Consider the following 23,183-nt stretch of genomic DNA (forward strand, 5'->3'; position numbering starts at 1 on the left):
CATCAAGTAGCAATCAGCTAAACATTATAGAAGAAGAATCCATGTTTAGCGATCAGATGGAAAATCTTCACCCATTTGAACTTCCCCAAGATGGTATCAACAATGGGCCATCTTGCTCTGTTCCTCAAATGGAAGATACTATGGATGAATTTGAGGACGAAGATGAATATGATTCTTATTTAAATATTGGTGATGGGAATGATCATGATGACAATGATGAGCATGACGAGATCAACCAGGATAATGAGCTAGCATCTGCTTTCTTCTCGCATATTAATGTTGAGTCAGCTATGGCTCCTGAGTTCAGTGAATTAGAAGAAATTCCACCTTTCAGTCAAAATGAAGAGTTACATATCGGAAAGATGTTTAGCAATGTTCGTGTTTTGAGACGTGCGGTCAAGTTATACTCTGTTCGAGTTCATCACACATTCAAGGTCTATTATTCATGTAACAAGTATGAAGAATATCGATGCATTAACTATGGTGAAAGCTGCTATTGGAGAGTAAGAGCTTGTAAGAAGGAAAACAGAAACTTTTGGCAAATTACAAAATATGGGGGCCCCACACATGCTTAAGCACATCACTAACTCAAGACCATCCAAAGTTAGATGCTGATGTTATATCATCTTGTATCATAGCAATGGTAACTGATAAGCCAGATGTGAAAGTATCTCAAATTATAGAGAGGATGCAATCCATGTTTGGTTATATAGTGTCATATAAGAAGGCTTGGAATGCAAAACAATTAGCCATTGCCGTTGCTTTCGGGAATTGGGAGATCTCATATTCCTTACTCCTAAGGTGGTTAGCCGCAGTACAACACTTCATGCCTGGATCATACGTACAATTTTCAAATAAACAGTGCTCTCAAGTCAATGCGAATGGGGAACCAGTTGAAATGTTTCGCCGTGTGTTTTGGGCATTCAAGCCATGCATTGATGCATTTCCACATTTGAAGCCCATTATACAAGTTGATGGAACATTTTTATATGGAAAGTATAAGGGCACGTTACTAATGGCTATATCACAAGATGGTGACAGAAATGTTGTGCCGCTTGCATTTGCGGTAGTTGAAGGGGAGACAAGATCAGCTTGGACATGGTTCTTATACCATGTGCGTCATTGTATTGTAAAAGATAGAATAGAAATTTGTTTAATTTCAGACAGACATCGTTCAATTTTGGCTGCAGTTTCTGATCCTCAACATGGATGGCAGCCACCACATGCACATCATGTTTTTTGTCTACGTCATGTGGCCTCTAATCTTCACAAAGCACATGGAACAAATTGGCTAAAAGAGAAATTTATAAATATTGGTGAGATTTCTTGTGTTTTTTAATGATACAATAACTTTATAATTTTATGATTATTTTTAACAAGTTAATAATTACTTGTAGGGTATGCGTATGAACGTCATGTTGTTGACCAACAATTAGCAGAGATAGTATTGCAACATGCATCTGCTGCTAGATGGATTGGAGCCATCCCCAAAGAAAAATGGTCACGTGCATATGACGTTGAAGGTCGACGTTATGGACACATGACAACTAACCTTGCAGAGTGCATGAATGGTGTATTCAAAGGTGTTCGAAGTCTACCCATAACTGGTTTAGTTAAAGCGACCATGTATAGAGTTAACAACTATTTTGTAAAGCGTGCCCAACAAGTTCATGCGCAAATTGCAGCTGGTCAAGTGTTTTCTGAGACACTAACAAAGAAGTTAGACATAGTAACACAAGGTGCATCTGGATGTGTTGTTCGAGAGTTTGATAGAATATCAACATCATTTGAGGTTATCGAGCCATACAATATTCAACTTCGTCAATTTCGTCGTTGTTGCAAGGTTAACTTGATTGATAGAAAATGTGATTGTGGAGAATTTCAAGCAGAAAAGTTTCCATGTATGCATGCTGTTGCAGCTTGCTCACAAGTAGGCATTAACCATTTGCAATATGTTGATCCTGTTTTTAGGTTAGAAACCATGCAAATGGCTTACAGTAACAACTTTCATCCAATAGGAGATGAGACTTACTGGCCGCAAATTGATTGCCCTACTCTAATACCTGATCCATCAATGATTAGAGATAAAGGCCGTCCTCGTTCAAGTCGCATACGTAATGAGATGGATTGGACCACACCCAACCCACCCAACAAATGTGGATTATGTAGACAAATTGGTCATAATCGCTCTACTTGTCCTCAAAGAGTGGCATCCAGACAATAAATTATGTATTTTGCTTATGTAAAAAGAAAATTATACATATGAAGATGAAATGTAAATGGTTTTTGTAATTTTTTATATTATGTGAATATTTATTTGTTATGTTGTGTTTAGATATTTGAAAATGGCACAATATCCAGAAGAAGTCATTAACCCTGGTCCAGAGGATAACTCACTTCTGTACTTACAAACTCAACATATTTCGCAACAAGTTTGGAATGAAAATGTAAGTAATCTCTCTTAACTACTACTTATTAATTCTATGCTTTAATACTAACTTTTTTTTAAAATTTTCTCTATAGGTTTCTCGAATCCTACACACTAGACGAGTCATGCATGCTAATCGAATGATTGAGCCACCCAATCAGATACTTGAATATCTTAGATTAGCTGGATTTTATGGTGTTGCGAGGGTAGGGCAATTTGATTACGACCGGAGTTTGGTCTCAGCCCTTGTTGAGAGGTGGCGTCCTGAGACTCACACATTTCATACTACACGTGGAGAGTGCACGATAACATTAGAGGATGTTGCTATACAGTTAGGCCTTCCTTGTGTAGGAATGCCTGTCATTGGGAAAACTGACTTTAATTGGCAAGATGTTTGTGAATGGCTTCTAGGGGTTAGACCACCTGCAGATAGAATACTTGGACAACGACTACTTATGAATTGGTTGGAAGAGCACTTTAATCACTTACCTGATGATGCAGACGATGTACAAGTTCAACAATTCACTCGTGCATATATTCTCAGGTTGATTGGAGGATATCTCATGCCAGATAGATCGTGTACTAGGGTGTATTTGATGTACCTTCCACTACTTTATAATCTGGAAGAAGTTGGAAATTTTAGTTGGGGTTCAGCAGTTTTAGCTCACCTGTATAGAGAATTATGTAATGCTACTAATCCAACTGAAGATGGGATTGGAGGGTGCTTATCATTATTACATTTATGGGCATGGGATCGTTTTCCTACGCTAGCACCACAACAACCTGTATCTCCAGATCCACAGTCTAATATCTACCCTCTCTTACCTCCTTTGGGTTTCAGGTATGCCAAAATCACACAACAAATATTTCATATGTACTTATTATTGAAATTTTACAAATTTTAACACTACTTTTTTGGGTTGTTGATAATGCTAGATGGAAAAATGTAGGACAAAATCCTCGTCCAAGTGTCACATCCTTACGCCAATATAGGAGTCTTCTTGATAGAATGACCGATGATGACATAATTTGGCAGCCATATGAATCTTCTGAAGTGCGCCAATTGATTCCAGAATACTGCTTGGCAACACCTGAAATTTGGCTTGCTTCAGTTCCTCTAATATGTTTTCATATTATAGAATGGCATCACCCTGATCGTGTACTAAGGCAATTCGGTCGTCAACAACCTATTCCTGTCATGCCTGTTCATTTAGGAAATTACCATACAATACAACTACGTGGCAGAATAAGCACAAATTGGACTGAAGAATACTCAAACTTCATTGAAGCATGGAATAGATGGCCACATGCTGTTGTTGATGCTCCTCTGGCACTTGGTGAACTTGATCGAACATCTGAGTACATGCAATGGTATTGGAGACATACAAGACGATGGATCCAACGTGTTAGTGGTGATACTGGCTATGTGGTAAGGTTTTTTTTAGTTTTTTCTGATCAATATCATCATTTTCTTTTATACGAAAATTTTTTCAAACCTAATGTTTTATTTATTTCAGGCTGACATAGCAGAACAGTTATATAGGCTAACAATTAATTCTCGTTCAACATGCTCTGATTGCATTGATTATCGAGAAAGAGTTGCTCGAGACCAGCGTAACATCTTACTTGCAGTTAGAGAACAACGGTTTAATATGAATTCTCAACCAGCTCCACCACCAGTTGAGCTACCCCGTCCACAAATTCCTCGAGATAGACCAAGCAAACGGCGAGGCGGTTACTTGTCTACTCAGCCACCAATTGTAAATGAAAATTTAAATGAACAAGAGCCTCAAAATTTTAGTCATTTTGATAACATACCAGTCTCATCAAGCCCTATCACCTCTTCCAATCCAACTCATTTTTACCCTCATCACATGCCATCATCACCAACATTATCCCATTCTGACTCACCCAATCCTCCTCAATTTCAGTCATTCATGTCCTTATTTGATAATCCTGCATTATTTATCGATCAATATAACACTTCTTCTTTTGAGCAAGGTGGTCCATCAAATGAAGCATTTGTCACCCCTCGACAATCAATTTCTTTAGCCGAATCACCTTGGTTTGATTTAAATACGTCAACTGCGCAGACAAATGAGACATTAGATCAAACTCAAGAAGTAAATATACAACAACGGCCACAGCGTGCGCGGAGGAGACCAAGATGTGGCACGGGGAGTCATTATTTGTGAGGTAAATTAATTCTTATTTTTGTTCATGTCAATTTAATTGTTATTTGTTATTAATTTTATAACATTTAATCATTACTTATTTTCTTTAATCACTTTTTAATTAATAGAATATTAATTATTACTATTATCATTATATAATTATTAACTCATTATTCTAATGATATGACCATTATTAACATCACTGTAGGAATATTTATGTGGTGAGAGATTGTGAAGAAGTTGTTCAGATGCTGGTGAAATTTAAAAGTTGTTCACACCAAGATGAATTTCAGCTAGACGGAAGAAAAGGTTTATTGGAGGAATTGCTCTTACTGAGATGAATTTTAAACGTTGTTCAGGCCAAGATGAAGTTCAGCTGCATGGGAACCAATGTTTATTGAAGAAATTGCTCTTATTAAGATGAACTTTTAAAGTTGTTTAAACTAAGAACAACTTTGAGTGTAGTATTTGGGGAAATAATTCCCACTATGTAGTATTTGAAGAATTTTTTTTCCCTATTTGCAACGTTTTGCTAAAAATTCCCTAAGTAACACAAAGCTGGGTTTGATTGCAAAACCCAAAACATGCAAAACAAAAGCCCCTTTCACTCCGTTAAGTGAGGAGAAGGCTTATGATGAGTGGGAATACATTATTAGCTTTCGACTAGAAATTAAGGATCAAATAAAATGTGAATCTGATGGATTTTTTTCTAAAAATTCTTGGAGGAGATTATCATATTTCTACAATTCAATTAGATGTGAAATCTAGAAATTTCCTCAATATACTATTTATTTTTAATAAATCTATATTAATATATCTAATTAATATTAATTAATTATTAATTAAATAGAATTAATTAAATATAAATAATATTAAATAAATAATAAAAATATTCTATTTATAATTTTAGAATTTTAGTTATAATTTTGGAATAATTAAATAAAAAGAATGCCGAATGCCTTACATAAGTAGAATTCATACTATACACTCACATGCAAAAACAAAGTATTCACGCATGAGAGACAAGGAATGACTACTCTATATTGATGGGAATATTTGGGAAGGAAGAAACACTTTGCATGGGGCTGGAAAAGGCAGAAACAAAATACGAAAGCTGAAAACGCATGGAGTGTAAGACAAATAGTGGGTCCCACTGAAGTTGTTCAGACCAAGAACAACTTCCATTTTGTGATGTGGGTCCCACTGAAGTTGTTCAGACCAAGAACAACTTTCATATTTTGGATGTGGGTCCCACTGAAGTCGTTTTTAGTCTAACAACTTCTGTATAAATTTAAACTCGTTCACTGCCTGAACGATTTTAAGTGTAGTATCTGAGTAAATATTTTTGATCTTATAGCATCTGAGTAAATACTTTTACTGTTTGTCGTGTCTTGATAAAAAAGCCGGCGAAGACCAGTTGGACCATAGGGAGTATAACACCTAGCTAGGACTAATGCCCTATTTGGTACCATAAGAAGAGTTTTCGATGAAAGTGACTATAGGTCAAGATGGACAAAGCGGGGTCAAGCAAATCACGTCCACATTCAATAAACACAATGAGAAGCATTCTATATACTCTTCCACTCCTTAGCGTAGGATCTAACCTACTAATATAAGTAAATTGGCCAAAAAAACTGATTTAAGTAAATTATAGATATTAGTAAAATAGTTAATAGTTAATATATTCTTTTGATCCTAAATATAAGATATCTTTTTGTAGTGTAAATTACACTATAAAAAGGGGTTTTATATTTAGGATCGGAGGAATAATATATATATATATATATTTTAAAACACCTTAAACATCTTTCTTAATTCCTTCCTTTTCTTTCTTACTTAATTGTTGTTGAGAGAATATCAATAGAGTTAATTTAAAAAAATAATAAATATGTGAAATAAATCTTACATATGGAACAATATCAATTTTTCAATTATATCCTACATTAAGTATCAGAAGAGTATTAAAATGCCCATAGAAAGTAGCAAAATTAGCGCACTCAATATTAAGTCTTGCCCAAAACACACAGATTTGGTCGCTCCTTAAATAGCCTTCTAAAAAAACAAAATTACAATAAGGTCTTTTAAAATTATCAAATTATTTTAAAGTCTTAAAAGACCTCATTGTAAGATATTTTATTTATTTAATTACCAAATTGTCTTTTTTTTAAAGCATGTATTAACAACTGAAAGAATAGTCATCAACAATTTAAGGTGTAACGATTAATAACTATTGCGGTAGATATTAACAACATATTTTTTCAGCGTATTACAAAAATGTAATGTATGAGTTGTCAATATTTGCGATAGATGCTAATTGTTACACTTTAAATTATTAATGATTGTACTTTCAGTTGTTAATGTATAATTTTAAAAAAAAGATAAGGGTAATTTGATAATTAAACAAATAGAATATCTTAGAATAAGGTCTTTTAAAACTTTAGATTAATTTGATGAATTCAAAAGACATTTTTGTATTTAATTTTCTTGGATGAAATCTTATTACAATTTTTCTTTTAAAAAATTTGAGGGCAATCTTCCATAGCTCAAAAGTCCAGATTGAATGATCCAATAAGTGGCTTCAATCCATCAACAGAAATTTCCAAATAGATTTACACCTATTTGGATTAAAATTGAAATAAAGAAATTTTCAGTTTCTTCAACAAGCCTTTTACTTTTTTTTTTCCCGTACTCTTGAATAAATACAGCAGAACAATTCGAGTTACTCTTTTGACATCTTTGTGTGATTTAAAAAAAAAAAAAGTTCTTTACTCCAATATTACTCTAAATGCGTGTTGATAATGATGTAATTAAAGAAATAAGAGACTCCTTAACTAACTAGGACTCTCTAAAATTCCTTACATGAAAACCTTAATTTTCAACTTAAAAGGGTATGTTGAATGCAATCTTGATTGTCCAAACCACTTATTCAAGTAATTGAAATAAAATTCGTCTTACACAGTTATCTTATATTCTATAAATTATGATTAAAAAGTTACTTTTGAAAAATTCTACCTTCATTATAAACAAGCACTTAGATATTAAGCACCTAACCACCTTCTTTCGTTGTTTTTTTTTTTTTTTTTAAATTTTTTGAAGCTCACATTATGCTCCTGCCCCTTCATCTTGCAAATGGGTCATCTGAACACAATGGCTGGTCCCAATTGAGCCTTATTAATAGCTCCCATCATCCAAGAGTTAAATAAATGAGACACTTTCGTTAAATGGAATGTATTGCTTTGGTTATTTTAGCAAGCTTGACGCAGCATAAGACATTAGTTTAATCAAATAACCAGCATACCCACGAAAACATCTTCACGCGAAATAAGAGTAATTAATTAGGAAAAGAAATTTTCAAGAAGGATTGGTTATCAAACAAACATCACTATTCAACTCTTGGGGTATTTTAAAAGGTTTTCGATTACATTAGAATTAGGATGAGACTCAAAGGGAAGCGATCACTTTTTTATTGGGAGCTCTTAACTTCGTCTAAAATGACCTTTTCAACTATCAAACACGTTAACTTACAAAATACGACTTAAGTAAATAAGAAGAGTTTTGATTCAATTTATAAAAATGTACAGCTTTTAAGAAGGGGCTCGTAATCTTTATTTTGGGTTTGTTTGGATTTGCATATGACGTGTATTTCCATGGAAGTCGAAAATTCATCTCACACATACTCATAAACTCTACAAGTATGGGGCTTCAAACTGACCATTCAAACAAACACTTCTCCTTTTGAATCTATTGCTCCCTGCTACGCAGGCAATTTACGAATTGAAGATATGTATTGTCTCACCCCGTGACTATTTGTTGTGGCCTTGTACTCAAAAAACAACCACAGAATGATGTTCACAAAGAAAAGCATGAAACCCAGACACACTGCAACTTAAATTTTTGTTTTTGGGCTAATAAAAGAGTTTACCTTCAAGAGATTATCATTAATTTATTACTGAGGATTATTTGTAACTTTTCCAACGTAGTCTAATCGGTTACTACATTTTTTCTGGCCAAATAATCGGTTACCATATGCGTTTCCCGTTACGGAAGAGCTTTATCGTTTCGTAATTTGCTTCCCGGGTTCTCTATCGTTTTTTAAAATCAAACCATTTTGCGTGGCCTTTTCTACTTCTCCCTCTTTCTTTTTCTGGCACTGATCATATTCTCTGTACAATGACACAGTTTCTTGTCTTCTACCCGCTCTTGCCTTCTCTCTGATTGCGTTAGGGGAAAAAAAATTCAAATTTTCCCTGCAATTGCAAATAACCATTTTGACGCCAAATTACTGTTTCTTTTATTAAAAAAAGATACCCGGACAAAGCAATCAGCGTGCTCTCTGCTCAGTGCCCACATTTATTGCATTTTTTACCTGAACTTTTCCCAGCACTTATAGCTCTCTCTCTCCCCCCCCCCCCCCCCCCTACTCTAGGATCTCTCTTGCAAATTTTGCTTTCTTCAGCTCTCGGTTTTCTAAGTTGTCACATTGCTCAGAACTCTAGTAGTAATCTTTGGGAGTTCCTAGTGCAAATTTCAACAATATGGTAACATTTTTCTTAGTTTCTTGGAGATAATAGCCAGGTGTTGATTTGGGGACTAGCCATCTGGAGCGACTGGCTCATTTATGATCGGCTTGTTGGGTATCTCATTTCTGGATTGCATGTGCCTTTTGTTTTCTTCTTCCTTTCTGTTTCTATCATAATCTGCATATTTCCTCAGTAAAACTGTTGAGACAAAACAACGAGCTGGAGAATAGTGCTTTCTGGTCCTCATCACTATTCAATGCCGGTGTTTTTGCTTCTGTGTCCAGAAAGATCCCCTTTTGGTGTTGATCGTTCAATGTTGCCAAAAGGAGTGGCTATGAGCACTTTAATGTAGCAAGAACCTGCGAGCATTGTCGGTGGTTCTGATCTTTGTAAATGCTTCTGCCCCTCTTCCTCTTACGCCGTAGATAAAGCCTTTCATCTGCATATTTTTCCAAAAGGTATCAAGATTCGATATCTCAATACTCCTGAAAGTACTTTCTTTTCATCACCTTTTCTATTTATAAGCTTTGGAGAGTACATTGTGCATTTGGAGAATGATTTTTTTGTTTATGCCTAAGAAATTACTCCCTTTTATGTGAAAGTTGTGATCTTTCTGCATATATGCTTCCTGGGCTGGCAGATCACACTAGTTTCTTGTACTGGGGACAGTTCGGAATTTGGGAACTTGCCACTTGGTATAGATCCCAAGGTTTCATGCCTAATCACTCACTTTCTGCTTTCTTTTAAATTTTAACGGCACCCGCGAAATATTCGTTCTGTCAAAATCTTTTTAATGGCAGAATCAGAGTTTAAAATCAAAGTAGTTTTTTTCTCTGCAGGAATATCTTCTTGAGTACAATCACTCACTTTCTGTTTTGACAAAACTGTAGGGTTTTTCTTGAGAAAAAACCTGTTTTGTTTCAAAGAGAAAGTGGTAGAGGATGAATTTTTTCAAAGTGAAGTTGAGAATACCTCAAAAAGCAGCTGGGCAGAAGTTTATATCAGAAGAGCCTTTGCCAGAACACGAGGAACCAAAGCCTGAGCATGGTGATGATGATGATCAGTGTAAATCAGCAAATTCAGATGCTGCAGCTGAAGCTGAGGACGATGATGATGATTTTATCACCAATGAGGTAAAGAGGAGACTGAAAGAATTGAGAAGAAACAGTTTCATGGTGTTGATTCCTGAAGAAGAAGAAGAGTCATGCGAGGATGATGACGAAGATGATGAGGGAGAAACATGCTTTAATGAATGGAGGGATGTCGAAGCAGAAGGTCAGCAATGGTGGCGTGGTTTTGATGCTTTGTTTGAAAAGTACTGTGAGAGAATGCTCTTCTTCGATCGTATGAGCACCCAGCAGCTTAATGAAGTTGGCAAAGGTATATTACTCTGTTTTTCTGTTCATTTTCAAAGATATAAACTTGTTTAGTTTCCTTTATCTCTATCCTTAATAGCTAGATACTACCGATGGCTACGAAGGGTTGCTTCAATTTTGGGTTCTATAAATTGCAGATTGCAGACTACCTTTTTTCTGTGTCTTATGATGACAAGAGCAATGCCCTGGGAAATGTCTGGTCTTAATGTTTTTAGGGAAGTACATAGTAACCTAAGAAAAGATCTTGTACGCATAATGGTGAGTTTGACTTGGATGGATAGTGCATAAAGGATCTAGGAGTTGGGTTGTGCACTTATGCTTGCAATTTTTCAAGTTGAACTGAGCAGTCTGTTCTGATTGAGTTTGAGATTAGGTGGGCCCCCATGTATTGAATCATGGCTTTTGAACACTATGAATATTTATAGATTTTATATTTTATGTTGATCGTATTTTATATTGATACTGTAATTGACTGATGTTAAACAATAAATAAAGAGTTTTTAATATGCCGCAGCAAAGTATAGCCCCTATCGTCCGGATTGATTTAACTTTTGCAAAGTAGTGGAGCAATTGTGTCCCTCTGTTTGGCATGCATGGTTTATGATGTTGGAGTATAAGGTTGAGCCCCACATGACTCCTCTTTGATAAACAAAAATCAATAATAAAAAGCGGAATTATTTGAGTTGAATCTTTCAAGAGACTCTTTGGTCATAGTAACCTGGATATTCTCTTCTTTTTTGCCACCTCCTTCTTCCTGATCATTTTTGCTGACTAAATGTTCACTTCATGTCTTGTGATATGCTACACCCTCACTGCATTAGGCTCCCAGTACCCTTCAACTCAGTCTCCTAGATCTGCATCAAAGAAGCTGACATACCCGCTTCGATGTCTTTCCTCGAAACAATTTGGAGAAACTGATGATGAAACCGAACATCTTAAACGGCCTCACAATGATCCCTATCAGGATCTTGAGACGGCATATGTTGGTCAGGTATGCTTAACTTGGGAGGCGCTTCATTGTCAGTACAGTCAAATGTGCCAGAAGATATCTTGGCAACCCGAAAATCCTATCTGTTACAACCACAGTGCTCAGCAGTTTCAACAGTTCCAGGTTCTGCTACAAAGGTTCATTGAGAATGAACCTTTTGAGAAGGGCCTTAGAGCTGAAATTTATGCTCGCACAAGGAACACTTTACCTAAACTACTTCATGTTCCTAATGTTCAAGGTGAACGATCCACAAATTACTCGCATTTAATCAGATTGCCATTAATTATAAATGAAATTAGAAGATGTTTATTAGTTGCCGGGTGTAGTTCTGGTATTTATGTCTCTTAATGTTTCTTTCTGTGTGATTAAGTGCTCAGTATCATACTTCTCTGTTCAGGTTTAGATCAAGGATCAACAGAAGATGATTCAGACATGAGAGTTCTTGCTCCTGATCTTATCAGGATAATGGAAAACTCTATACTCACATTCCAACTTTTCCTGAAAAGGGACAAGAAAAAGCCAAATGGGGTGATTAACCTTCTTGGAAATCAGAACCAGCTTACAACTCATCTACAAGTTGTTCAGTCTAGTCTTGAGAAGGTAAATTCATATGCACTTTTAATCCAAGTTTAAATCTTTGTTTCTCAGATTTAACAATGACTAATGAACCTTCGAAGCACGAGTAGGGGATCTTTTAGTTTGTCATGTTCAATATTACGTATCGATCTTAACTCATTCTTTTTCTTGTGGACTCAGAAAGCAATGAAACTGAAGGAATTGAAGAGAAAGAAAAAGGGTTGGAAGAAGTGGTCTTGGCCTCAGAAGCAAGAGGACCTTCAGCTATTAATGGGTCTGATTGACATCAGAATCCTATCAAGGGTTATGAGAATGACAAGGATAACAAAAGAACAACTATTTTGGTGTGAAGAAAAGATGAAGAAACTAAATGTGACTCACAATAGGTTAGAGAGAGACCCATGTCCCATCCTGTTCCCCTGCTAATAAACAAACTAATAATGCCTCTGTTATGTATCAGGTACAGAGTTGAAAGAAGCTCATTATTATCTCTGAAATGGGTTAATTTTCAAGTGCTTGATCTTTCTGGGTTCTTCTGTGTATATCTTTTGGTATTGTCACTTGGCAGAAAAATGGCCATTTTGATTTGTCTGAGCTGAAATGTGAGAGCTTCTCCCCAAGCAATGGCTAGGATTGGGACATGTGGGGTGGTCCCAGTCCAAAAGCATTGGAAATGTCTCTTTCAAAAATGGCTTTTGCTCTATACACGTAGCGTTTCTCTGTGTGTTGGCCGGCCACAAAGCCTTGTCCTTTTATTATCAGAAGCCTTCGATCTTCCACGCATAAATATAAAGTCATCAAGAGTTTCTAAATCCAACGACCATTAACATAAAGGTAAATATTGCAAGAAAAATTGAAAAAAAAAGTGCTACTTAAGTAATTTTTATGGGTTTTATTTTAAAGTATTTTGGATTGGATCAAAATATAATATGCGAGTTCGCCGGTGTTTGAAGAACATTAGTTAATCACTTGTTATGCTTTTAACATAACTGTAATTATAATTTTAATTCACTTTCCACACAATCGTACACATTGTAAAGTTGTTGTGTTGAAAATATTAAAAGCTCACAAACTCAGCTTGCATTACTTATTTGGCTATATTAAAGTCAAAAACTTTTTTTTTTGGGGGCTAAAAAGGCTAAAATGAAACCTAATTAACTACAATGAAGCATTATTGAATTCATTTGAAATATACTACCTCTTGTCCCTAACGTAAGAATTTGTTTGATTTTTATTTGGATCCTAGATATAAGACTCAAATCCACTTTGTTTTTAATATTTATACATTTTTTTTCCTAAGGTAGTTATTCTAATAATGATAGTTCTAGCCAAAACACTTGATTAACAATGACATTTTAAGAAAGACAATACCTATTTATAAGAAATAATTAATTTAATTTATTTTCTTAATTTCCTCAAATTAATAACTAGCTCTTATAATTAAGACCGGAGGTAGTACAAAGTTTGATCAATTCCTAAGAGCCACGTTGGTGGTAATTCACATGTTTTAAACATACTCCACTGATTCAGTTATTGTTAATTCTACAAGTATATTGCATATTTATTTATTGTTTTCCTTTGAAAAAAATTATTCTACCCCATGTACAAAAACATATGGTATATAATTTATATTTCAAAATCAAAATCAATATTAAAAAAAAAATTAAGAAGCCAGCTTATAATGTAATATTGTAATTTATCTCGAATTCCATACAAATTTCAATGACCATCTATTGCAATAAAAGCTTTATCAGTTCTGAATTTTGTTGGAATAAAAGTTTTATGATCAATTGGTTTTTTTAACTCGAGAATATGTTCCCCTTTATCAGCTGTGGAGTATATAATGGTTCTGTAAAATTAGTCCCGGAACTTCATTAAGCCCAAACCCTTAGAACACTTCAGAGAGGTTTTACAGAGTAACGTTTGTTTCTCAGACTAAAACGAATTCTATTTCACTCTCCTTGACTCTCTCATATTTCATCTCTGCTGTTTCTGCAACTGTGCGGGGCTTGAAAGGTTTTCAATTGGCTGCCTCCAATTTTCATGCTCCACTCTATCATCTGGTGAGTTTATTTCTTTATTTCTTTCTTTCTTTTTGCAGTTTTATCAGCTCTTCATTTCATGCTCTGCCTGTCGATCAAAATTCTTATTCCTTCTAACGGTTTGGTTGATGACGCTGATTCGTTCTGAATTGTGTTTTAGCGTTCTTTACAGCCTTACGTTTTGGGATTTTCCAAATTACAAGGCACTTTGTTGTTTCATTTGAGATTAACGCGGTAGTGTTTGATGTTCAATCCTGTTATACGAGGAGTGCCTTAGATAGTTTGCTTTCTTTAATATGCCTAGACCATTACAACGTTCCTATCATTCAGTGATGCTATTTACTTCTTCAATTGGTGTTCTTACGAAATATATCAGAGATGGCTTCCCCTCTCTGTTACTATTACAGTATGACCCTGTTGTAGGAAAAGTCCCCTGGGTGGCACGAGAATGCGGGTTCGATCCGCCCCCTTGTAATTCAAAAAAAAAAAAAAAAATCGAATTCTGGAATTGTATACTCGAATCAAGAATCCGTCTATTAAGAACAGGTTAGACTTGCTGCTGCAGATCATATGCCCCTTATCTACCCAACTCATATTTGGGTGCAGCATTACTGCTTTTCCATGATGTGATATCAACGATTTTTTTTTAAGAAAATAAAATTTCCTATTTTTTATTGTTTTTACTGCGAGAAATTTGAAACCGTTAAGACGCCTCTCTTCCTACATTTATTCTCTTTCTTATAGGATGTTTCATTATGATTGTCAACTTTGATCTTTCAGTGTCTTGCCAAGCCTAAGTTGAAAACCTCAAATTTGCTTGACCAAAGTCGTGGATAGTCTGTGGTCTTAACTACTTGTTTTTGCTGTATCTCACAGGATCTATCTCTGGTTTGGGTGAACTTAGGGAGTTGATCTTTTGGAAATTGGATGGCCACTGACAGTCTCATGACAATGGTGGAAGGAAGCCAAACTAGCAAATGGCTTTCCTCAAAGGATATTTCAGCACTTGGATCTTTCTGGAAAAATAAGACAACAGAGGAGCTGGATGTTTTCTTGAAGGGAGAAAAGTTCAGTCGAGGAAAAGCAAACTTAATTCCTAGTCGAAGTGGCAGTGCTCCACCAAGTATGGAGGGTTCAGTTGCAGCAGTTGGAAATATGTTACCTGTGGAGGATTCTAGTCTGATTTCAAATTCAGGAAGTCTGAGCAATTCTCTTGAGCATCACAAGTCTGAAGGAGAGCTATTTGATCCTTCTAATGTTGCATGTTGTTCCTTGGAGCTCAAATTGGATCCCAAGCTTCTTTCACAGCACTTGCAAAATCAGTTTAGTAATCATGAAAAAAATCAAGGCATTGCTGCTTCAGATAATGGTGGCATCGTTTACCCTTCTACTGGTGAGGCTTCCAACAAAAATGGTTCACCAAAGCAAGCTTCAGAAAGCTTGTTCAATCCCACTAACATGCCTAAGCCTGGGAAAAATGCAATCCCATTGGCTAGTGTTCACAAAAGCTTGGTGGATTTGATACAGGTATGACTCAGGTGCCAAGAGTCTTCAAGGCCTTCTTAGGGATGTTCCTTTCTCATGACAAATGTTTTGAAATTAAACCACTGAAATACACCTACATTGGAGAAATTCGTTTTTTCCTATAATTTTTCCTCTATGTCTATTATTTTTTTCCTTCTCGTATAAGCTTCCACTTGTGTTTTCTGACTACAATTTCCTGAATCCATATTTTATAATTTAACATCAGGGTGTTTTAAAAATGATATTTTTCTGCATGTTCATTATTTTTTATTACTTGTCACTAGTTTGTTGTAGTCTCACAAATTTTCTTTGGTGTGGAACAGTGCTTTTTAAAATTTCACTTTGATTATGGCACACTGACTTTTCTTACCTTTTTGTTTGTGTATTAGGAAGACTTCCCCCGTACCCCTTCCCCTGTATTTAACCAATCTCATTTATCAAGTCATGCTACAACTGAAGATACAGTTGATGTTGATGTGCAAGCAATTTCTTCTAGTGTTTCATCAATAGATTTATCAAACCAGTCAGAATCAGCTACATGTTCTCCTAGTGTTGTGGAGACAGGCATCCTGAACACAGATGCTTGTGAGCTAACGTCAAATGAAATTTCTCTGTTAAACTTCGGAAGTTTGCAGCATGTTGATGAATCCCAAAACCTGCCAGTGGATCCAAGTCCAACATGCAACAAAGATGCTGTGCTGAAGGATTATGTATCAACAGATGGGGCTGTAAATGTGGAGGAGCATAGATTGACAGCCTCTAATTTTAGAAGGAAAAAACTAGAACAGCAACAATGTCATGGTAGGAATAAGCTAAATCAATCTTTTACTTGTGACTATGCTTATCAATTTCCAGCTGTGGGGTCACAATTTCCTCAAGGCACAAACAATTCACAAGGTTACTTGGGAATGCTTGGTTATAGTAATTCACAATTTTCACCTCTTGGTATACAATCATCGTTGCCTTCTACTGGACTTACTGGTCCCTATTATGCAACCCCAACTGCATTCATGACTTCTGGAAACCCATTTTATCCTAATTTTCATCCATCCGGTTTTCTCCCTCCACAGTATAGTTTAGGTGGGTATGCTTTGGGTTCTTCCTCTGTTGCACCATATATGGCGGGATATTCTTCTCAAGGTGACCTTCCTCTTCCTTTGGAAGCGGCAGGCAGCCCAGACCTGAATGGTCAAGCTACCAATGCTTCAAGAGGTGTTTCTTATGCTTCTGATTTTCAGAGTTGCAGCAAGATTCATGGACAATATGGATTGCCAGTACAACCTTCATACGTTAATCCAATTAATATGCAATATTATTCCCACGCTTCCAGTGATGTGTATCCTGCTGGTTTTCAGCAGAATCAATTGTCATCTAGAACATTGGCTGAAGGACTGAGTTGTTCTCTACCTTCCCAGCAAGATGCAGCTGTTCCTTCCTATTCAAATAGTCATAAATTTCAATCTTCAGCACATGGTAGCTTGCCCATTCCAAGTACTAAACATGTGGGGATCTCCGGAAGTAGCTATTATGGGAACTCCAATACAGGTGTCATGATGCAAATTCCTCCTTTGTCTCGTGGTGTTCCAATTTTTCCATCCTCATCAATGGGCAAAACTAACACTCAAAGTGGGCAAAATGAGAATATGCCTTGTGTTTCTGTCAGAAATGCAGGATTTTCTCCTGGACAGAGAGGAATTAGGGGTTTTGGTGAAACCAAGCAGCAGTCTTTTCTAGAGGAACTTAAATCCATCAATCCTGAGAAGTTCAAGCTCTCTGATATAGCAGGGCGTATTGTCGAATTGAGGTATTTTCTAATATGTCAATTCCAATATGTGATATTATCTCCTCTATGGAAAGGTATTAATTTTTTTTAGCATGTGATATTATCTCCTCTATGGAAAGGTAGTAATCTTTTTTAGTTGATTTTTGATTTTTAGCATGGACCAACATGGAAGTCGGTTTATCCAGCTGAAGCTCGAAAACAGCAGTGCTGAAGAGAAGGCATCTGTTTTTGAAGAAATCCTTCCACATTTCTCAAAGTTAATGACAGATGTGTTTGGCAATTATGTAATTCAGAAGGTACATTCAAAATCCATATCTGCTGAATTATTGCATCTTTTTGGTTTTACATTTGCCTGTGCACTTGTCATACATTTTTTACATTATTTTGCTAATTTAGTTGCATTCAATGCAGTTTTTTGAGCATGGAAGTGCTGATCAGCAAAAAAACCTTGCAGACAAACTTTCTGGACAGATTTTACCATTAAGTTTGCATATGTATGGCTGTCGTGTTATCCAGAAGGTATGATGATTTCTTAAGTACTAGTAATAATTATTTCCTGTTACCGTCTTATGTGATCTATTGGTGTCCCTGACAAGTTATGGGTATTACTTGAAGAGTATTAGCTTTCACTGACAATTTCCAGTTTTCGTCCATACATTACCATGTCCTCGTTGCACTATTTGCTGAATCATTCCATTCCTTATGTAATTTTTTTCTTAGATGCAAAAGTTTTGACGATACCATAGGATGCTTTAGATACAAAGAGATTTAATTAATTAATCTCGTATTTCTTTGTTAAATGATTAAGAGTTTACTATTACCAAGAAATCTTGGAGTTTGTTGTTGTGTAGTGGTGTTATTGTTATCTCACCAGACTAAAGGAGTTTATTTGTGTGTGTGTGCCCGTGATTCGTCATCCATCATATTTCTGCATTACCTTTTTAAGAGTTTCAAAAAGGAGTTTATCTTGGAGAAATCTTGGAGTTTGTTGTTGTGTAGTGGTGTTATTGTTATCTCACCAGACTAAAGGAGTTTATTTGTGTGTGTGTGCCTGTGATTCGTCATCCATCATATTTCTGCATTACCTTTTTAAGAGTTTCAAAAAGGGGTTTATCTTGGAGAAATCTTGGAGTTTGTTGTTGTGTAGTGGTGTTATTGTTATCTCACCAGACTAAAGGAGTTTATTTGTGTGTGTGTGCCCGTGATTCGTCATCCATCATATTTCTGCATTACCTTTTTACCCTAAATTTTAAGAGTTTCAAACGTGTGCTTGCCAGTAAACTTTCTTTCCGCATATTCCTGTATTTTATCAAGGGTTTTTTAACTTCCACCCCAAGCCTGCTATGCCCTTCGTGTAGAGACAGCAAAAGCAAATCTATCGCACATGACAGTTTTTAACCAACTTTTCCTCTCAGTTAATGATTCACCTATTTCTTTTATATATTTAAAGCAATATCACTGATTGACCGTTCATGTACATCTATGTGTTTAGTTGGTGCATGTTTGAGAACATGTTTTTTCCCCTCTTGCTTATCTCAAACTGATTTTGGTTCAATTTTGGAATCCATTTTCAAGGCCCTTGAGGTTATAGAATTAGATCAGAAGATACTGTTAGTGCAAGAGCTTGATGGACATGTCATGAGATGTGTACACGATCAAAATGGGAATCATGTCATACAAAAATGCATAGAATGCATGCCTGTGGACAAAATCCACTTTATCACATCTGCATTTCAAGGACAAGTTCCGGCTCTTTCTACTCACCCATATGGGTGTCGTGTTATTCAGGTAATGGTACACATATTTTACTGTGAAGGATTCTACTCATTATGGAATCTTTCAAATGTTACTTATGTATTTACCTTCCTTTATTAGAGAATTTTGGAGCATTGTTCAGACGAGCAATATATTCAATTTATAGTGAACGAAATTCTGGAATCTGCTTTTGTCCTTGCTCAAGATCAGTACGGCAATTATGTGACTCAGGTCAGAATTTATGCTTTTCTCCCTTGAAGAAAAGTTACCTGTTATACTTTGAAATGCATTAGCTTTCTTCCCTATGAACCTAAATTTTTAGTTTTCAAGATTTTCATCTGACCTGCAATTTTCCACTTTTTCTAAGCTATTTAAGCACATTAAATTGATAAAGGAAGTTGGTGTACAAACTGTACATCACTGGAGCCATGGGGCACATCCGGATGATGAGATATTCCCAAGTTAAACTAGTTTATTGGCTGATATATTGACTTTAAGATGGTCGCAAAAAGCCATTGACTATTAAAATGTCCTTATCACCCCAAAACTATTGAAATGTTTAATCACCCACTACATCTGTTTCTCCTTTATCCTTCTCTTTTGTTTGTTTGTCTTTATTTCTTTCTTTTTTTTCCCCCTCTCTAAATTTATGCTTGAATGGAAACTGCTGCAGCACGTCCTGAAAAGGGGAAAAAATGAAAGAGGTCAAATTGTAAGCAAATTAGCTGGCAAGATTGTACAGTTGAGTCAGCATAAGTATGCTTCCAATGTTGTTGAGAAGTGTTTAGAGCATGGTGATGCGACTGAACGAGAGGCTTTGATTTCGGAAATAATTGGGCAGCCTGGTGAAGACCATAATTTATTGGTAAGTCAGATCATTAGCCTATAGTGAAAGTAGAAACTACTCTAGGTTTTGAATGGGGATTTAAGTTTTGACGCTAGCCATTGGACGTGATGAATTTATACAAGGCATTGTTAAGCATGTAATAGTTTTGTCTGACTTATTGATTTGGGTCAACAGCCAGATCATCATAGAGATAATTAGAGTAGTATACAATTTACAGTTATTGGTCAATAGTTCTGAGTAAGAGGAAAGCAGTGTCATTTCTTGTTCATCCAGGGCTGCTCTGCTCATGGTAAATTAGAATCCTATTATGTCTTTTTAAAAAAATATTAACACTATCACCTTGGAGAGAGATGACCATAGTCTTGATCAAATTCTCACTCTTCAGATTTTAATTTTCAAATTTTAGTCCAGCCAATACGTCTATTCAGGATAATAAATATCTTGTCTTTATGAAGTAAAAGCAATGCATGCATGCAGGCATTTGTCTTTGCATATTGGTGATGAGTGTTCATTCTGGTATTAACACTTTTCCTTCATGTCAAGGTCCTTGATTAAAACATTTGGATATTTTATGTTGTTGGAAAGGACATATATTGTTTATTTTAAAAATTGGGTATTGAAAGTTGACATTCATGAACTGAAGATAACACTACTGGAGAGACTTGTTTTCTGCTGACTGACTTTGTTTCCGGCGTTGCATAATGTAGACAATGATGAAGGACCAGTTTGCTAATTATGTGATCCAGAAGCTTCTTGATATAAGCAATGACAGGCATCGGGAAATGCTTCTCAATCATATAGGAGATCATTTAGATGCTTTGAAGAAATACACATATGGGAAACACATTGTTGCTCGTTATGAGCAACTTGTTGGTCCAGGTGAGTGGGTGTACTATTTTCTGATTCATGAATATGTTCATATTCACCGGTTTGAGTTTTCTCTTACTGGCGAATTTCTACTTCTAAATATTTTTCGCATGATATGAACATGTTGCACCATTACTTCAAAAAAGTAGGCGTATTTATCTTGAATATGTAGCTGATAGGATATTCATACATACCTCACTATTTGTGTGACGTAATCTAACATTTGTATTATTGGTCTTGAAATGCTCCAAAAATTAACAGCATGAATCTTTAATAACACGAACAAAGCTGAAGATTGACATTTAGTTTGAATTGGAAATTATATTTTTAATTTATTTTATGTTTTTATTGGTAGCTTTGAAATGTTTTCCCCCCCTAAAAATTGAAACTCTACTTGTATTCATATACTTCCTTGGGTTCTAAATGTTGGAACTAGATAAGGGATTTACTATAGTTTTAAGTGTAACGCCTCAATTCATTTTATCTCTCAAATCTATGATTTTTTGCCAAACTGTTCTTATTAATGCCACATATCAAGGGTTTCAGGTGGTTCAAGGACAAATGATTAAGTAAGATACTTTAGAGAAATCAATATGTAATTTATTTTTTAAATATCTATAGATTAATTATTTGTTGGCAAAAAAAATCTATAGATTGATTATTTAGTTCCTATACAGAGAACTAGAGGAAGTACCAAAATTTTAAAATTTGTCATATCCAATATATTATATCATATCGTCTCTTTTATATATATATATTTATACACACGCTTCTATATTTGCACAATATAGATGTAAGCCTCAACTCTGCATAGAATAACTGATTGATTTCCCTCTGTTTGATGATATGCAGCCGGCGAGGCTTAGATTTGTCCACGATGGCCCCTCAAACTACTAAACTTGTTAGAGCAATCAAAGAGGAGAGAAGGTATCAGAAACTACAGCATCCTATGCTAAGCTACCAGTACATAAAACTAATACATATATATATATAGAGAGAGAGAGAGAGAGAGTCAGCTGCTCAATATTATGAAGGGAATTGGGTATACCTGTACTCTATTTGATATGCATATGCAGGCACACACACACACATAAATAATTAATGACATGTGGTACATAATATTCAGGTTACAGGCGTATCTTGTAGAGAATGATATGGCTTGTTCTTTTAGAGGATGGCATTGATATTAAATGACACAGCCAGTGCATGATTGTGAGTAGTACTCTTTGTTTGGATCCGATCTTTGAAGCTGGGACGCACAACAAGAGCATACTATAACATCAAATCTGAATGTATTATTTCATATTTGTTATTGGGCTCCTCAAGTATTTAAATTACATCATGTGCATTTGTGCATTCATGTGTGTGTGCGCGCACGCGCCAGTGTGTGTATTTTGTACCTCTAAATTTATGAATAATCTTTATTTAAATGTGTGTTTGGTTTCACGTAACTTATAAAATTATGGTTCTGTTAGTGATTTCAAACGTGAAATCGACCACTTAAAATGGTAATATTGTCATTACATGGAGAAACTAACAAAGAAATATTGTTAGGCTTCTGACACACGACACCAAAATTTTTATCTATGACCATAACTCTAATCCTTCATGAGTTTAGTTTAAATAATTAAAGTTATAATATTTTATTATAAGATAAAAGAGTGGAAAAATTAATTAAAAGCTTTTAATCTCACCTTTTGAATAGAAGAATTGAATCACTTTATACGTATATACAGTTTATAGCAAGTATACAACCAATTCATTATATGATATTTATATTTACAATATTACTTTGATTCTTAACATATAAGAGTTAGTGGGGATTGAGTTTTATCTTTAATATAAGACTATCCCAAAAATATCTCTATTTCCCACTAGGAGGTAGCTAGCTCCAATGCGTATAATTGAAAGCCAATATATATTTAATATAAATAACCAATTAACTTAACTAATTTTTTTAATATACTCAAATAAGTTATCTAACTACTCTTACACTAACTGTTATCCTTAATATAAGAACTATTTAACTAATTTACGTAGATTAAAAAAATTAGTTAAATTAGTTGTTTATAACAAATATGAGTTGATTTTCCTAAAATACTTTTTTTAATCATGACTATCTTTGAATAAAAACCCCTTCACATGACCAACAAGCTGTTGGTTGAGATGGTAAGTAGTCTCATCTACTTAGGAAGAAGAACATAAGTTCTAATCCCAGAAAACACCCTTGTTGGAAGGGTTATAATTTTAATACTCCTGACCTGATAAAGATTAGTCTCAATTCCAACGTGACTTAAAGATAC

General features: G+C 35.2%; 4 protein-coding genes across 5 annotated transcripts; all 4 read left to right on the forward strand.

Moving 5' to 3' along the window:
• Nucleotides 1-640: 640 nt before the first annotated feature.
• On the forward strand, nucleotides 641-2,224 carry LOC114729244 (uncharacterized). The gene is made up of 2 exons (XM_028916235.1): nucleotides 641-1,124; nucleotides 1,398-2,224. Exons 1-2 carry the CDS (start codon nucleotides 641-643, stop codon nucleotides 2,222-2,224), a joined length of 1,311 nt encoding a protein of 436 aa, XP_028772068.1.
• Nucleotides 2,225-2,345: 121 nt separating this feature from the next.
• LOC114729245 (serine/threonine-protein phosphatase 7 long form homolog) lies at nucleotides 2,346-4,623 on the forward strand. Its single transcript, XM_028916237.1, has 4 exons — nucleotides 2,346-2,447; nucleotides 2,524-3,269; nucleotides 3,365-3,857; nucleotides 3,946-4,623. Exons 1-4 carry the CDS (start codon nucleotides 2,346-2,348, stop codon nucleotides 4,621-4,623), a joined length of 2,019 nt encoding a protein of 672 aa, XP_028772070.1.
• Nucleotides 4,624-9,074: 4,451 nt separating this feature from the next.
• On the forward strand, nucleotides 9,075-12,749 carry LOC114729261 (uncharacterized). The gene is made up of 6 exons (XM_028916249.1): nucleotides 9,075-9,580; nucleotides 9,962-10,502; nucleotides 11,320-11,724; nucleotides 11,884-12,086; nucleotides 12,243-12,448; nucleotides 12,523-12,749. The coding sequence occupies exons 2-6, from the start codon at nucleotides 10,064-10,066 to the stop codon at nucleotides 12,659-12,661; spliced, it is 1,392 nt and encodes a 463-aa protein (XP_028772082.1). The 5' UTR covers nucleotides 9,075-9,580; nucleotides 9,962-10,063; the 3' UTR covers nucleotides 12,662-12,749.
• Nucleotides 12,750-14,002: 1,253 nt separating this feature from the next.
• Nucleotides 14,003-22,310, forward strand: LOC114729257 (pumilio homolog 5). 2 transcript variants are annotated; one of them, XR_003738718.1, is made up of 11 exons: nucleotides 14,003-14,125; nucleotides 14,981-15,631; nucleotides 16,018-17,432; nucleotides 17,566-17,707; nucleotides 17,823-17,930; nucleotides 18,987-19,199; nucleotides 19,287-19,397; nucleotides 19,840-20,031; nucleotides 20,721-20,892; nucleotides 21,733-21,807; nucleotides 22,007-22,310. XR_003738718.1 is itself a non-coding variant. In XM_028916247.1 (10 exons), the coding sequence occupies exons 2-10, from the start codon at nucleotides 15,032-15,034 to the stop codon at nucleotides 21,744-21,746; spliced, it is 2,967 nt and encodes a 988-aa protein (XP_028772080.1). In that variant the 5' UTR covers nucleotides 14,003-14,125; nucleotides 14,981-15,031; the 3' UTR covers nucleotides 21,747-22,310. The 2 variants fall into 2 exon arrangements, 1 of the variants encoding a protein (XP_028772080.1); XM_028916247.1 differs by having other exon boundaries at nucleotides 21,733-22,310.
• Nucleotides 22,311-23,183: the final 873 nt, after the last annotated feature.

Source organism: Neltuma alba, unplaced genomic scaffold, assembly GCF_004799145.2.
Source record: "Neltuma alba isolate B1F8T4 unplaced genomic scaffold, ASM479914v2 tig00012617_pilon, whole genome shotgun sequence".
In the NCBI taxonomy this organism is placed as follows: Eukaryota; Viridiplantae; Streptophyta; class Magnoliopsida; order Fabales; family Fabaceae; genus Neltuma; species Neltuma alba.